Source organism: Cololabis saira, chromosome 2 (assembly GCF_033807715.1).
Source record: "Cololabis saira isolate AMF1-May2022 chromosome 2, fColSai1.1, whole genome shotgun sequence".
Classification (NCBI taxonomy): Eukaryota; Metazoa; Chordata; class Actinopteri; order Beloniformes; family Belonidae; genus Cololabis; species Cololabis saira.
The window spans coordinates 52659128-52676763 of NC_084588.1; the positions used below are offsets into that span (position 1 = coordinate 52659128).

The window sequence follows — 17636 nt, forward strand, 5'->3', positions numbered from 1 at the left end:
TGTAGATCTTCTGCTCATATCTGTGAAAAGTATTTGCAGTGTAGAGAAAGGAGCTGTAAATGCAGCACGACAACCACCGCAGCGTCTCAGAGGTCACATGACACTCGGGAGGCGACGGTTCCTAATCATCGTGCACTCGGTCCATCACGGTTCACATTACCGAGAGGTGAATGTCACAATCTATCACCTACCGGGACTGCAGACAGGAAACGGGGAGGGCAAACGTTAGAAAGGAAACAAATCTGTATATAAACGCTTTTTTATCCCATATGATATATTATCATTTAGAAAAACCCCGACATCAATCCAGCAGACAAGCTATTATGGTCCATATATTTACTGTAAGTACCGACCTCCTGCACACGGTGCTACCGAGACACATCCGTTATCCCTCCATCCCCCGTGCTTTAAGGAAAGACGGAGATTTCAGTCATTTGTGCAGAAATGCTTCCTCAGGATCGATCAGTCGCCATGGAGATTCACCGTGTTTGGTGTAAGGACACCTTGCCGCGCCGCCGCCCTCGCTGCTCTGCTTATTATGTTATTATATATGGGACAAAAGGAGAAAATCAGGCCCCCGTTAACCAGAGGTGTCTTCAGTATTCACATAATTACTCAGGTAGAAGTATAGATACTAGAGTTTAAAAATACTCCTGTAGAAGTTGAAGTATCAACTCAAGTTTTTTACTCAAGTAAAAGTATAAAAGTACTGGTTTCAAAACTACTTAAAGTATAAAAGTAAAAGTAATGTAAGGGGAAAAAAGCCATTAAGGACAAAAGCCATTGAAAATGAATGCATCTTAGTATAATGCAAATATATTAAAGAAGCATATATGTGTACTATTGAGCATTAACATGTGTTTCAGAGAGCAGGAGATATGATGACTAGTTGCCTATAAGTATTGTAATTAGGGGTAGGACGATACGGTAACTCACGATTCAATACTGTGGCGATATGTGGCCCACGATAACGATAATATCACGATATCTACGATAATCGATATATTGTAAGAAATTTCTTCGATATATCACGATATATGAGACTGAAAAAGAAAAAATACCCATAAAAAGGAAAACGTTTGTAGTTATGCATTTATTCAATGCCAATACATTATACAATGTACAAAGAAAGTGTTAATAAATAAATAAATAAACAAAAACTAATATGTTTTCTATTTAATTTCGTCTACTTTGGCCCATATCAAACTTTTGAGCCGAATAAGTGCATGAACAATAGTGGGGTGACAACCGCGTAAATCCATTATGTGTGTTAAAATATCGATATTTGCCGTCAGTTTATCGATTATTTATTGCAATACAAAGCGCAACAATATATTGCAATATCGATTTTCCCCCCCACCACTAATTGTAATGGTGCAAAAAGTCAAACTTCATGTTCATGTTATCATTTATCCTAACCTTTATTGGAATGTACATCCAAGTTTAGTTGCAGGAATCTGAGGGAACGGATGTCAGAACAAAACTGGACAAGAACATCTGAAACAACCACAACCAAATTCACTCTATCCGGATGGAGCAATTTAACTGGATAGTTTTTATTAAAGGCCCAAATGAAATAGAGTAACGAGGCTGTTTTTAAAATGTAAGGAGTAAAAAGTACAGATAATTGTGTGAAAATGTAAGGAGTAAAAGTAAAAAGTCGTCTGAAAAATAATTACTCCAGTGAAGTATAGATAACCAAAATGTCTACTTAAGTAAGGTAACGAAGTATTTGTACTTCGTTACTTGACACCTCTGATCACGACCTCTGACCTCTGAGAGGAGCAGGACCAGAAACATCCTGCAGAGACAACCCCGTCCCCCGACGGGCGTGCAAGAACCTGCTGCTATTTAAACCTCTCGGACCGTACCATCCTCCCCCGGGGGGGGCGGGGGAGTTTCCTGTGTGTGTGTGTGTGTGTGTGTGTGTGTGTGTGTGTGTGTGTGTGTGTGTGTGTGTGGGAGGGGGTGTCATGAGCTGGGATCCTAATCCCTCAGGTTTGGCTGCAGAAACGGCCTCGGGATAAACTGTCATGTACGCTCGGGACGTCTGAAAATGCTACTTGGACCGTAATGTTTTTTTTCTTCTTCTTTTTCAAACATTGATGTTTTTCTTGTTGTGAAATATTTATATATATATTTTTTACATTTTTTTTTTCCTGTTGAGGGAATGCCAAACCTGGTAAGATCACTTCTGCTCGTACTGTAGCTCTGTTGTGACGTTTAACTCGCTGGTTTTGTCAGACAAATCTTTCCAGACATGATTGAACCCGAGATGGGAAACATGACTGAAATGTTATACTTATTTTTTGTTGCAACAAGGTGAAGATGGAGCTTGTTTTTAGCCTGCAGCCGTTGTCATGTATATGATCATTTCCTGTACTCTGATAAAGGAGCTGCAGTAAGTAACATGGTCGTCCTGCTGCACCGGTATTACTGATGTTAGTCCTAGTCCAGTGCAGATGTTCTGAGATACTGGGAGGCTGAAAACCTCCCAGTATCTCTCCAGTACCAGGCTGGGGTAACAGACACTGATACCAGCTATGATAAATGCCCAGGGCAGGTTTTCTTCAGAGCTCCTGCAGGTCGTCCTTCGACCTCTGGAGCCACCGAGGGCCTGAGACCAAGATCAGTTTCATGTTCTGGTTCAAACTCAAACAGAGCTTTTTTAAAATATTTTTCTGTCAGAGCTGCAACTAAAGCCCATCGCCTTGTTGCTCAATGGTACGAGGAAGTATTAGGGCCAAACTAAGAAAAAAAAAGGAAATTACGAAAATAACGTCATAATAATATGAGAATAAAGTCGTAAAATTACGAGAATAAAGTCATAATGTTGTGAGAATAAAGTCGTAATATTACGAGAATAAAGTCGTAATATTAAATATATTATAAATATATAAATATAACTTCACAAAATGCTCAATGTTCAACATTTTAACACACTCTTTCTGTTAACACTTTATTCTTGTAATATTACGACTTTATTCTCATAAATTACGACTTTATTCTCGTAATGTTATGACTTTATTCTCATAAATTACGACTTTATTCTCGTAATGTTACGAATTTATTCTCATAAATTACGACTTTATTCTATTACGACTTTATTCTCGTAATATTACGACTTTATTCTCATAAATTACGACTTTATTCTCGTGATGTTACGAATTTATTCTCATAAATTACGACTTTATTCTCGTAATGTTACGAATTTATTCTCATAAATTACGACTTTATTCTCGTAATGTTACGACTTTATTCTCATAAATTACGACTTTATTCTCGTAATGTTACGACTTTATTCTCGTAATATTACGACTTTATTCTCGTAATATTACGACTTTATTCTCATAAATTACGAATTTATTCTCGTAATATTACGACTTTATTCTCATAATGTTACGACTTTATTCTCATAATGTTACGACTTTATTCTCGTAATATTACGACTTTATTCTCATAATATTACGACTTTATTCTCATAATGTTACGACTTTATAATCGTAATGTTACGACTTTATTCTCGTAATGTTACGACTTTATTCTCGTAATATTACAACTTTATTGTCATAAATTACGACTTTATTCTCGTAATATTACGACTTTATTCTCATAATGTTACGACTTTATTCTCATAATATTATGACTTTATTCTCATAATGTTACGACTTTATTCTCGTAATGTTACGACTTTATTCTCATAATGTTACGACTTTATTCTCGTAATGTTACGACTTTATTCTCGTAATGTTACGACATTATTCTCATAATATTACGACTTTATTGTCATAAATTACGACTTTATTGTCATAAATTACGACTTTGTTCTCATAATATTATGACTTTATTCTCATGAATTACGACTTTATTTTCTTAATATGACGACTTTATTCTCGTAATGTTACGACTTTATTCTCGTAATATTACGACTTTATTCTCATAAATTACGACTTTATTGTCATAAATTACGACTTTGTTCTCATAATATTATGACTTTATTCTCATGAATTACGACTTTATTTTCTTAATATGACGACTTTATTCTCGTAATGTTACGACTTTATTCTCGTAATATTACGACTTTATTTTCGTAAATTACGACTTTATTCTCGTAATGTTACGACTTTATTTTCGTAAATTACGACTTTATTCTCGTAATATTACGACTTTATTCTCATAAATTACGACTTTATTCTCGTAATGTTACGACTTTATTTTCGTAAATTACGACTTTATTCTCGTAATGTTACGACTTTATTCTCGTAATGTTACGACTTTATAATCGTAATATTACGACTTTATTCTCGTAATGTTACGACTTTATTCTCGTAATGTTACGACTTTATAATCGTAATGTTATGACTTTATTCTCGTAATTTTACGACTTTATTCTCATAATATTACGACTTTATTCTCATAATATTACGACTTTATAATCGTAATGTTATGACTTTATTCTCGTAATTTTACGACTTTATTCTCATAATATTACGACTTTATTCTCGCAACATTATTACTTTATTCTCATAATTTTACGACTTTATTCTCATAATATGACGACTTTATTCTCATAATATTACGACTTTATTCTCGCAACATTATTACTTTATTCTCATAATATTATGACTTTATTCTCATAAATTACGACTTTATTCTCGTTATTTTACGACTTATTCTCATAATCTTACGACTTTATTCTCGTAATGTTACGACTTTATTCTCATAATATTACGACTTTATAATTGTAATGTTACGACTTTATTCTCGTAATTTCCAATTTTTTTTTGTCTTAGTTTGGCCCTAATACTCCGTCGTACAATGGTACCCTGGCCACTGCAAACAATATTTAGTTATGCGGAGGAATTTTTAAGCCTCACTAAAAGATAAAATGCCAAAATTAATATATAATCATCCCTAAAACTGTTTTTCTCAAAATCCGTGTGTGGCCGTGAGCGTCTGATAAGCAGAAAGCTTCATCACGACGTACACATGTGCAGTCAGAGCAATCAGGAGACCTCTGACGCCGTGCACATTATCATTTAAATGTCCTAAAAACAGCTGTGGGTTTAAAACTTCCCTCCTCTAATTACAACATGCATCCAAACAGTCAAAAAATCGTAGTGTCTGGGAAACTGTACGTGAAGAAAAAGCTTTTTGCAGCTGAACAGACACTGAGCTGCTCTGTGACCTTGAGAACAAATCTGTGTTTTTCACCGTCAGCTTTAAACGAGAGCGTGCAGCCGGTAAACGTGGCCAAAGGTCCGGCGTGCCGGCGTTAAGACCAAGTCCACACTAGGAATGGGTGATATTTGACCGTTCACGATAAACCGTCAAAAGATTCCCCCACGGTAAGAATTTGTATCTCACGGTAAAAACGATAAATTCCTGTTGATTAAGTTTTTGTGTAAAGATGATTTATGGTTCTGTGTTAAATCCACGCACAACGTACATGAAGGAAGGAAGGAAGGAAGGAAGGAAGGAAGGAAGGAAGGAAGGAAGGAAGGAAGGAAGGAAGAAGGAAAGAAGGAAGGAAGGAAGGAAGCAGGAAAGAAGGAAGGAAGGAAGGAAGCAGGAAAGAAGGGAAAAAAGAAGGAAGGAAGGAAGGAAGGAAGAAGGAAAGAAGGAAGGAAGGAAGGGAGGGAGGAAGGAAGGAAGAAGGAAAGAAGGGAAAAAGGAAGGAAGGAAGGAAGGAAGGAAGGAAGGAAGGAAGGAAGGAAGGAAGGAAGGAAGGAAGGAAGGAAGGAAGCATGAAAGAAGGGAAAAAAGAAGGAAGGAAGGAAGGGAGGAAGGAAGATGGAGTAAGGAAGGAAGGAAGGAAGGAAGGAAGGAAGGAAGGGAGAAGGAAGGAAGGAAGGAAGGAAGGAAGGAAGGAAGAAGGAAGAAGGAAGGAGAAGGAAGGAAGGAAGGAAGGAAGGAAGGAAGGAAGGGAGGAAGGAAGGAAGGAAAGAAGGAAGAAGGAAGAAGGAAAGAAGGAAGGAAGGAAGGAAGGAAGAAGGAAAGAAGGGAAAAAAGAAGGAAGGGAGAAAGGAAGGAAGGAAGGAAGGAAGGAAGCATGAAAGAAGGGAAAAAAGAAGGAAGGAAGGAAGATGGAGTAAGGAAGGAAGGAAGGAAGGAAGGAAGGAAGGAAGGAAGGAAGGGAGGAAGGAAGAAGGAAGGAAGGAAGGAAGGAAGGAAGAAGGAAAGAAGGAAGGAAGGAAGGAAGGAAGGAAGGAAGGAAGGAAGGAAGAAGGAAAGAAGGAAGGAAGGAAGGAAGCAGGAAAGAAGGAAGGAAGGAAGGAAGCAGGAAAGAAGGGAAAAAAAGAAGGAAGGAAGGAAGGAAGGAAGAAGGAAAGAAGGAAGGAAGGAAGGGAGGGAGGAAGGAAGGAAGAAGGAAAGAAGGGAAAAAGGAAGGAAGGAAGGAAGGAAGGAAGGAAGGAAGGAAGGAAGGAAGGAAGGGAGGAAGGAAGGAAGGAAGGAAGGAAGGAAGGAAGGAAGAAGGAAAGAAGGAAGGAAGGAAGGAAGGAAGGAAGGAAGGAAGGAAGGAAGGAAGGAAGGGAGGGAGGAAGAAGGAAAGAAGGAAGGAAGAAGGAAAGAAGGAAGGAAGGAAGGAAGGAAGAAGGAAAGAAGGGAAAAAAGAAGGAAGGGAGAAAGGAAGGAAGGAAGGAAGGAAGCATGAAAGAAGGGAAAAAAGAAGGAAGGAAGGAAGATGGAGTAAGGAAGGAAGGAAGGAAGGAAGGAAGGAAGGAAGGAAGGAAGGGAGGAAGGAAGGAAGGAAGGAAGGAAGGAAGGAAGGAAGGAAGGAAGGAAGAAGGAAAGAAGGAAGGAAGGAAGGAAGGAAGGAAGGAAGGAAGGAAGGAAGGAAGGAAGGAAGGAAGGGAGGGAGGGAGGGAGGGAGGAAGGAAGGAAGGAAGGAAGAAGGAAAGAAGGAAGGAAGGAAGGAAGGAAGGAAGGAAGCAAGGAAGCAAGAAAGAAAGAAAGAAAGAAAGAAAGAAAGAAAGAAAGAAAGAAAGAAAGAAAGAAAGAAAGAAAGAAAGATAAATTCCCATTGATACGTGTTTGTGTAACAAACATGGAGGATCTGAGTCATTCCAGTTTTCAGTACAGGTGTAACTCATTTAATTGGTTTTTATTAATCCAATTTAATTGGTGTAGTTTAGTATTTAGTATCTTTTAGAGCAGTGATTTGGCTCCAAAGACTGAATGTGGTGATAGATTTATATTTACAAAGATGGAGTTGAATTGGTATTTTTTCTATCATAATTTTTATCGTTATCGGGATAAATGCCAGAAATTATCGTGATACATTTTTTAGTCCATACCGCCATCCCTAGTCACCAGCAGATCCCAGACCTGCATCCGTGCAGGGAGACCCGGACACCGACGGAGCGGAGACTCCGGCTCAGTCCGACTAATAAATGATCTAAACAGGAAAAGGTCAGTTGTGAAATTGAAATAGCTCTCAGTAAATGACGCCGCGACCTCTCGCTCCCCGTTAAGCCTCAGACGTGCATTGATTTTCATGATTTCAAAGGGCCCGCTGACTTTCCAGCACTCTCCCAGGAAGGAGGATCGTGACCTATTCAGAAACTGCAGCGCACAAAAGCCCGGCTGACGTCTGAATCCTGGCGCGGGTGTTACGGGTCTGAGCAGAAGTCTGGATCAATACGATGACAGCGGAGGGAAGTGGGTTTTTAAGGGGGGGGTAAGTGCAGCGGCCCAGCGGTTATGTAAGAGCCAGCTGTGGCGCTGGAGAAGCTGCAGCAGCGTGATGATGATGAACGCCACGTCAGGCCGAGCATCTACTCTCTCCCATCAGTCTCTACCGGGCTCCTCAGGCTTTATCATAATACATAACTTTATTTATCCGTTAGGGATGGGCGGTATGGACTAAAAAATATATCACGATAATTTCCGGCATTTATCCCGATAACGATAAAAATGACGATAAAAAAATACCAATTCAACTCCATCTTTGTAACTATAAATCTATCTCACTCTCAGATCCACCATGTTTGTTACACAAAAACCTCATCAACGGGAATTTATCCTTCTTTCTTTCTTTCTTTCTTTCTTTCTTTCTTTCTTTCTTTCTTTCTTTCTTTCTTTCTTTCTTTCTTTCTTTCTTTCTTTCTTTCTTTCTTTCTTTCTTTCTTTCTTTCTTTCTTTCTTTCTTTCTTTCTTTCTTTCTTTCTTTCTTTCTTCCTTCCTTCCTTCCTTCCTTCCTTCCTTCCTTCCTTCCTTCCTTCCTTCCTTCCTTCCTTCCTTCCTTCCTTCCTTCCTTCCTTCCTTCCATCCATCCATAAATCAGTTTTACACAAAAACGTCATCAACAGGAATTTATCATTTTTACCGTGAGATACAAATTCTTATCGTGGGGAATTTTTTTAACGGTTTATCGTGAACGGTAAAATATCACCCATTCCTGGTGTACAGATCACATATACAACAGGACAGTACAGAAACAAACCAAACAATCAATATAAAGCCACATACATTGGGCAATCACAGATACTGCTGGACTTAGATGCTGCTAGCCCAGGGGTCGGCAACCCAAAATGTTTTAGAGCCATATTGAACCAAAAACACAAAAAACAAATATGTCTGGAGCCGCAAAAAATGAAAAGTCTTGTATCAGCCTTAGAATGAAGAAACACATGCTGCATGTTTCTATATTAGTTATAACTGGGGGAAGATTTTTTTTCATTTTGCACTTCGAGAAAAAAGTCGAAATGTCGAGAAAAAAGTCAAAATTTTGAGAAAAAAGTCGAAATTTCGAGATTAAAAAAGAAAGGAAAAAGTAAAAAAAAGAAGAAAAAAAAGAAGAAAGAAAAAAAAGAGAAAAAAGAAAAAAAGAAGAAAAAAGGAAAAAAAAAGGTCGAAATGTCGAGAAAAAAGTACAAATTTAAAGAAAAAAGGCGAAATGTCGAGATTAAAAAGGAAAGGCAAAAGGAGGAAAAAAAGAAAAAAAGAATGATTTTAAAAATATGTATAAAAGCGGGTACAAAAATAAATAGATAAAATCAGCTGTTTATGAGTCTGATTGACGAGGGCACAAAGCTTGACATGTTTGTCCTGAGTTTTAGTATCTGTATCTGTGACCTGAAGGAGGAGCTTATACTGACTGATTATATTCATGATGGAAACAAATAAAAAGATAAGTGTGATCTCCGTGGCACCGCAGGACCCCCCCCCCCCTCAGAAAATAAGACTGATCCGTTCACACATTTCAACGGCGACTTTAGGATTTCAGCACAGTAAATACATTTCAGCTTTTCAATCAAGTCTCCCTAATCCATCAGCACCTCCACGACTTCCCCCTGAAACAATAACGTGAGGAAACAAGGGCAAATGAAAAAAAAGGAGAGATAAAAAAATAAATAAATAAAAAATCTGCAGTCTTAATCTGGATTAAACGGTAGCGTTTCGTCATCGTGGCTCCGATCCAGAGCAGACCCGGGCCCAGACCTGCGGTGTGAGACTGCAGATGCTCGTGGATCGATCAGAGCTGTTTAACGAGCCCCCGTCGGAGGAACAGGTTCCCCAACGATGTCACATGCTGCAGGAATCAATATCCCGTCCTTAATCTCCCAAATAACGGCACCGTGGACAAACAAAGCATCTCATTTTAGCCGACCTGGCTGGTTTCCGGTCTGGTGTCAGCAGTCGGCCAGATGTCACGCAGGATCGGGGGGGAAGAGCAAATACAGTTCCTTTTACACACATGCACTGCAAGGCACAGTTAGAAGGAATAGTGACCCAAAGTGACATTGGGATTCTTGCATCTGGAAATGTGTCACAAACTGAGACCTGCAGTGTATATTTGATGACTTTCTTGCTAACGCGGGGTGTATCAGAGTTAAAGAGATGCCCTCCAGAAACTACCGTATTTTCTGGACTATAAGCTGCACCTGTATACAAGCCGCATCCGCTCTATTTAAAAAAGATAAAAAGATATTTAGCCGCAGATATTTATGTTGTTAGATTAGATATTTACTACATGTACAGAAGGATTTTGAACTGTAAATGATGTACATGTTTGTACCTAAATAGATCTTTCCTAACAGTGTCTTTTAACACGGCAGCAACTTTGCTGATTAAAACGGGACAGAACCAAGAGAAAATAACGGTATTTATTTATCTATTTACCTGTTTGAAATCTGCTTCTACTTCTATCTGCTAAACAAGAAGTAGCGTATTCTTCTTTGCATTTATTTTGTCTTAGTTTTGATTCTAATTCCGGTTATAGCGCCCCGAGTGGTGGAAGAAAAATCCACAGAATAGCTGCACCTTTGTATAAGCTGCATGGTTGAAAACTTATGGAAAAAGTAGTGCTTATAGTCCAGAAAATACGGTACACATGCAAAGATGAATTGACACACATCAGAGGTTAAAATTGAATATGACCAGGTCTACACCGGTGTGGGAAGAAGTGACGTTTTCAAATACGTGGCCATATTTTCAAGGAGTGGGTAAGAGTCTCCTGAAAGTACAACGATAACAGAGGAGGAGCCGGTCAGCAGGGGTCAAGTGCTCGACCCCTACAATGTCTGTATCTCCTTTTCATTGCAGCAGATCCTGGCATGGTCTGGACCAGATAGTACAGCGGATTACCAAAAAACTGTGCACTTTTTGAAAAAAGCATGAAACTTCTACCACTGTTAGATGATACCATGAGGTTTATTTTCAGATGTGGAGGACAGTCAGACCTGACCCCTGAGGCCCTGGAGAGGTCAAATTCAAAATGGCCGCCAAAAATATTGAAAAATGCTTAACTTCGGAACCAAGCGCAGTAGAAGAACATTTAAGGTGTCATTTCCCAATAATTTCTAGGTGCCCATTCAGTTGGTGATACTTTTGAGACCAATAGAATTCAACAAAATGCCTTCAGATCAATGTCAAGGTCAATTTATCCAGACAAAGGGAGGCGAAAGACGGAGAAAGGTGGTTTATTTCCCAAATAATGAAAGTAACAAGTGATTTTTTTTATGATGACAAGAATTATTATAATAACTTATATTAATACAGCACCTGTCATAAAACCTACTGTAAGGTTGCATAACAATCAAACAAACAATCAATAATGGATCACATAATGGAAATCAAATTTCTTAGTCATGAAGGACTAAACCCTAACACAATCTCCCGAACAAAAACAGAGATCAGTACACACAAGTGCAGCTTTGACACATGAGCACCGTCCAGTGCACCCTTTGCGGCAGTTACACCGGATCAGCTCATGGCAAGATTTTGATGCTTCAGGGAGAGCTGTCCAGAATGGCTGCCACCCAGTGGATTCTTTTCTCCAACCCCAGTCAGATGGGTCTGGGATGTTTGGATCCAAGACCAGTGACTGGTTCCATAGGTTGGCCTGAAAGCAAGTCCTCTTGATGTGCTCCTTGAGGGCTGCCTGGGTTGGAGGGATGTTCTCCAAAGTCCTGGACTTCTGGGAGAAAAGATATTTCCTGGCATCGTTTACCTCCATGCATGCACTGGTTCAGTCGTACATCAGCACCACAAATCGTTCGATCAGTGACCTTGATCCTTCACTGACCTCACTTGGCATGGCCAGGAGTTCCTGCAGAGCATCAGTGACCTCTGGGAAAGAATTCCAAGTCTCCCAGGCTGTCTTTTTTCCTCGGCCAGCAAATGCAGACACAGTGTCAGTGGGTTGTAGGGTCCACCAAGCTGTGACGCTTTGACATGGTTGAGATGACACTGCAAGAGAGGAGAATCTTATTAATAAAAAACATCAGTCAAATTAATTTTCTTTCCTAGTGTACTTACAGGTAAACCAAAGATTTATTGCACCCCTGGAAACAATCGCAATCTCAGGTGCATCGGGGGAATAGATAGCCTCTAAACACTGCACTGAAAGAAACAAGATTTCTCACACACGGTCTTCCCCAGTAAAATATTTACTTACTGTACCTTTCAACATTATGGTAATCAATTTCAATACTGTGATTCTAAAAGTTTAACTTAATGGGTAGACTACTCACAGGTTATCCCAAGTTCTTGCACACCAGTAATCATCCTCAGTGACAGTGATGGGCAGGTACAGGAGGTGTAGCACTATATCCTACATACCAGGAGAAAAGATACACCTGTCTCCACTGTCTCAATCAAAACTGTATTAACTCACAATATCCTGTATTTGAATTATGATACTTATAAAGACCCAGACTACATTTCAAGGCTGTTGGAGACTGGCTGTTGAGCTAATTGGCTAACCACTAAATAGCTAGCATGCAAGAGTTTGGCTTTAGGAATCATTACTTGTAGCTATCAAGATAGGTGATATCCTTTAAATTAGAAAGCTGAAATCTATGCTGTGTTCAATCATTCAACTGACTTAGCTCACAAATTACTACGTAATTTTAAACATTCAAAACATTACTGATAATGTTCAGTTTACCTGTTAGAGGTTTGTCAGAATATTCATGTCAGAATATTCCTGCCAGAAGTTGTCTCTCCTCCAGACTGTAACGTTAGTTGTTAGCCTCAGCTGCTCAGGTGTCATCCACCCTACTGACAACTCTAATGGAATTAGCTACTGATAGAGGGCCACCTGGACCTGGAGGTAGTTCTAATGCTAGAAATAAAATCACTACACATCATCATAGTTAATAATAACAGATAGTAAAAAGTTATAGAACATTTTGGGGCACATGGATACAAATACATATTTATTGCGTTTTTTACATTTTTTTTTTACCTTGACCTTAAATAAAATGCATTTCTTGAATTCTATTGGTCTCAAAGGTATCACCAGCTGACTGGGCACCCAAAAATCAGTAGGAAATGACACCTTAAATGTTCTTCTACTGCGCTTGGTTCCGAAGTTAAGCATTTTTCAATATTCTTGGTGGCCATTTTGAATTTGACCTCTCCAGGGCCTCAGGGGTCAGGTCTGACTGTCCTCCACATCTGAAAATAAACCTCATGGCATCATCTAACAGTGGTAGAAGTTTCATGCTTTTTTCAAAAAGTGCACAATACTTCTTGTTTTGGGGGATATGCCGCTGTACTAAGTAACGAAGTACAAATACTTCCTTACCTTACTTAAGTAGAAATGTTGGTTATCTATACTTCACTGGAGTAATTATTTTTCAGACGACTTTTTACTTTTACTCCTTACATTTTCACACAATTATCTGTACTTTTTACTCCTTACATTTTAAAAACAGCCTCGTTACTCTATTTCATTTGGGCCTTTAATAAAAACTATCCAGTTAAATTGCTCCATCCGGATAGAGTGAATTTGGTTGTGGTTGTTTCAGATGTTGTTGTCCAGTTTTGTTCTTACATCCGTTCCCTCAGATTCCTGCAACTAAACTTGGATGTACATTCCAATAAAGGTTAGGATAAATGATAACATCTTTAATATATTTGCATTATACTAAGATGCATTCATTTTCAATGGCTTTTTTCCCCCTTACATTACTTTTACTTTTATACTTTAAGTAGTTTTGAAACCAGTACTTTTATACTTTTACTTGAGTAAAAAACTTGAGTTGATACTTCAACTTCTACAGGAGTATTTTTAAACTCTAGTATCTATACTTCTACCTGAGGAATGAATGTGAATACTGAAGACACCTCTGGTCTGGACTCTGCCGATCAATAGTTGATATGAGAGATCCCTATCAACACATGAGCTGATCAACACTTTGATCCGTGTGGAACGAGGGTTCAACACATTTGGAGTCATTTACAAATAAGTTCTTGGGTATGGAAACAGCTCAGTCGAGCTGGGAACTCGGGGAGGTTTAAAACTGACGTGTCAGGCGGCGCCGTCCAAATCTGTCACCCAAAAAGCAAACGAGGGAATATATTCTTATTATTATTATTCTTATAAACCCAAGCTCTTCTGGTGGCACGGCCTGACAGAAACTGTGTTGTCTTTATCCTTTAATTTGACATCCGTATGAAACAGTTCAATGCAACCGACTTTGAGAGAAGCCAGATCGTGACAGAGTCCTCAAAACAATCTCTCCCAGACGGAGGAGAGAATCTGCAAACGCTCGTCTGCATGTTGACTTTGTTCAGACCCGTCATGTGTAATCAAGGGTCCTGTTATTTTATACTAAACCAGTCTTAGCAGCCGCTGCACTTGCTGCCATGTATTCAGTATTCAGGTGATCCACTTGAGTATCTGACATAAAGCAAACAATGCTTTATCTTTCTCTTATCTGTTCATTACGGAAGGTGAACCTTCGGGCTAATAATGTGTGCAGGATTTCACCAAACACGCGTGTCTGACTCATTTACACCGAACAGGAAATGATGTGACGACAAAAGTCCTTCACTTCAACGTGATAATTATCCGTCGTGCTCCGCAAATAGTCCATGTTCCAGACCAGATATCAGCACCACTCAAGGTGATCAAACTTACTCATGATTTCTGAAAATATCCACGTCTGTAGATGATATTCTGGTATTAAACCTTCCTGAGTGGCAGCTGGATCAGAGTTATCAGCTCATGAAGTTACCACCCCCTTCAGGTTAATTGATGATTCTAAATGGGGTATATTATACATTTCCTGAATCCTTATGGTCCTGTGAGTATTCCAGTTTTTGTATTTTTTTGTATTTTGTGTCTCTAATGTTGTTTATAAAACTAAGCTGGTTCCTTTATGTCGTGTATTTGCAGATAAAGACCAGTTTGTGACATTAGTGGCTGTTATAGTTTCATAGGAGCCTAATGATGCTCTTCTAGGTTAAGGCTCACAATCACCGGTAACAACAATATAGTAGGGGTATATTATACATTTCCTGAATCCTTATGGTCCTGTGAGTATTCCAGTTTTTGTATTTTGTGTCTCTGTTGTTCCTAGATGACACAGGGATAAAAGATATTATATCATTTAGGCGAAAATTGTGTACAAATGCGTGTTGTTTATAATTTAAAGAGCTGCAGTGACCTCTATGTTGGTCAAAAAGATTCACATCTTAGCTTGAATGAATGCTTAAAAGGTTCCCTTTAAAATGATACCAAAGACAATATAGTGAAACATTGACAGATATCCTGAACATGAGTCTAAACCAGAATATGCAGCAGCATCTAAAATGTAATTTTATGAACTTCATGAGCTGATAACTCTGATCCAGCTGCCACTCAGGAAGGTTTTCAGACCAAAATATCATCTACAGACATGGATCTTTTCAAAAATCATAAGTAAGTTTGGTCACCTTGAGTGGTGCTGACCAGTGAAATTTTGGGCTCTGACCCACGGACTAAAAAACCGAGACGGATCTGAACGTGTCATTGTCGCAGCAGCAGCAGCGCTGTGTGATGGATCAAAATGGCGTCAGAGCGTTTGAGCGAGGAGGTGATGAGATTATCTGCTTGTGCAGGAGGACAGGCAGCCTGCAGGGGGAACCGGCTTCCCTGACTTCCTGGGCCCTGCCAACACTCCTCATCCATCCAGAACCATAATCAGAGCAGGCATTACAATCCAAAGTGCTTTGCAAACAGAAACAAATGTAATAAAATGGGTTCAATTGTTCGGAGATGGAACTAATGAAGAGCAACAAAAAGCTGCAGATACTATTTCACGCTGACAAAATGCATTGATATGACTAGAAACTCTATATTTGTATGTTTTTCTCTATGGAGCCAAATCAAGGCCAAAAGTTTTGCTAATTTGAAAATAAAATTTCAACCTGAAAATTCTTTTTTACAGTTTCATTTTTTTTTTTTCCGGTATCAGATCTTTTTTTCAGTTTCAGAACTTTTTATTTCAGTTTCAAATCTTTTTTTTTCAGTTTCAAATTTCAGTTGATGCCACGCCCCCTACGTCAGATCGGGGCCAAAGGTCTGAAACTGAAAAAAAAAATTGAAACTGAAAAAAAAAAAAGATGTGAAACTGAAATAAAAAGTTCTGAAACTGAAAAAAAAAGATTTGAAACTGAAAAAAAAAAGATTTGAAACTGAAAAAAAAAAGATTTGAAACTGAAATAAAAAGTTCTGAAACTGAAAAAAAGATCTGATACCCCCACAAAAAAAAATTAAACCGTAAAAAAGAATTTTCAGGTTGAAATTGTATTTTCAAATTAGCAAAACTTTTGGCCTTGATTTGGCTCCATATTTCTCTTGCTATTTTGAAGGTTTGACGATAAAACTGTGGCTGCAACTTGAACTGACGGGTGTCGAGCTGCGTGGAAATGTTTCTGCTCTGAAGTTTTTACCTCTGCTGTTAAGTTGACATGCATTTTGTGGTGTGTTTTAGGTTCAGCATGCATCACTGCGCCAAACCAAGACGGTAATAGTCTAGCAACAGCTACCGAGGCCTTAAATGTGAGTCCCCGACCGCTGAACGGCCACCGTCTCCTCCGACGCCTGAGATCAAGCAGACTGAGGGAAGATCACGGCTCCTCGGGAGGATTATGCCATTATAAGTGACAACTTGAGCTTCCTTACCGTACGACAGCGACACGACAAAGTCACTCCTGCTTCCCCTTCAACGCAGCAGGAGCCATGGATGACCCCTACCAAAACAATGTGAACCAGCAGGTGACGGAGGGCGGAGAATACACCTACACCCAAGACAGGGAAGGTCAGGACGGCTACCCCTACCAGACAGACTACCCCCCGCAGGACGAGGATGCTAGAAGCGACGCCACCGAGGGGGCCGACGACGACGAGCAGATGTACGAGGGCGAGTACCAGGGGATTCCCCACCCCGATGAAATCAAGGAGGCGCGGCGGGCGGCGCGGGTGGAGGCGAGGAGGAAAGCCCGTCAGGCGGCGCAGCAGGAGGAGGAGGAGGACAACCTGCCGGAGCAGTACGAGACCATCATGGAGGACTGCGGTCACGGACGCTTTCAGTGGACGCTCTTCGTGGTGCTGGGCCTGGCGCTGATGGCCGACGGGGTGGACGGCTTCGTGGTCGGCTTCGTCCTGCCCAGCGCGGAGAAGGACATGTGCATATCCAACGCTGACAAGGGACTTCTGGGTAAGTGGCAGCAAAGCTGCACAAAGCAGAGTCGACCAACATTGGAGAATGTGTTTGTCTGCTATAAACAATCATCTACATGTTCCGTACAGGTGTCACATCTGCAGACGTTGTCACATCGGCAGGTGTGGTCACATCTGCAGGTGTTGTCACATCTGCAGGTGTTGTCACATCTGCTGTTGTTGTCACATCTGCAGGTGTTGTCACATCTGCAGGTGTTGTCACATCTGCAGACGTTGTCACATCTGCAGTTGCTCACATTTGCAGGTGCTGTCAGATCTGCAATTTAGTCGATGCTGCATGTGTTGTCACATCAGGAGGTGTTGTTACATCTGCAGGCGATGTTACTGTTGCAGGTGTTGTCACATCTGCAGGTGTTGACACATCTGCAGATGTTGTCATATCTGCAGGTGTTGTCACATCTGCAGGTGTTGACACATCTGCAGATGTTGTCACATCTGCAGTTGTTGTAACATCTGCAGGTGTTGTCACATCTGCAGGTGTTGACACATCTGCAGATGTTGTCATATCTGCAGGTGTTGTCACATCTGCAGGTGTTGACACATCTGCAGATGTTGTCACATCTGCAGATGTTGTAACATCTACAGGTGTTGTCATATCTGCAGGTGTTGCCACATCAGGAGGTGTTGTCACATCTGCAGGTGTTGTCCCTGCTGCAGGTGTTGTCACTGTTGCAGG

At 39.9% G+C, this 17636-nt stretch overlaps 1 protein-coding gene across 2 annotated transcripts in view; it reads left to right on the forward strand.

Annotated features, from left to right (window-relative positions):
• Positions 1 to 2003: 2003 nt before the first annotated feature.
• Positions 2004 to 17636, forward strand: part of sv2ba (synaptic vesicle glycoprotein 2Ba) — a 53379-nt gene continuing 37746 nt past the window's right edge. The window contains exons 1-2 of one of the 2 annotated variants that reach the window (XM_061747118.1): positions 2004 to 2070; positions 16212 to 16937. In XM_061747118.1, the coding sequence (XP_061603102.1) occupies positions 16460 to 16937 (478 nt within the window). In that variant the 5' untranslated portion in view covers positions 2004 to 2070; positions 16212 to 16459. Of the gene's footprint in view, positions 2183 to 16211; positions 16938 to 17636 lie in introns of both variants that reach the window. The other variant, XM_061747109.1, reaches the window with a different exon arrangement.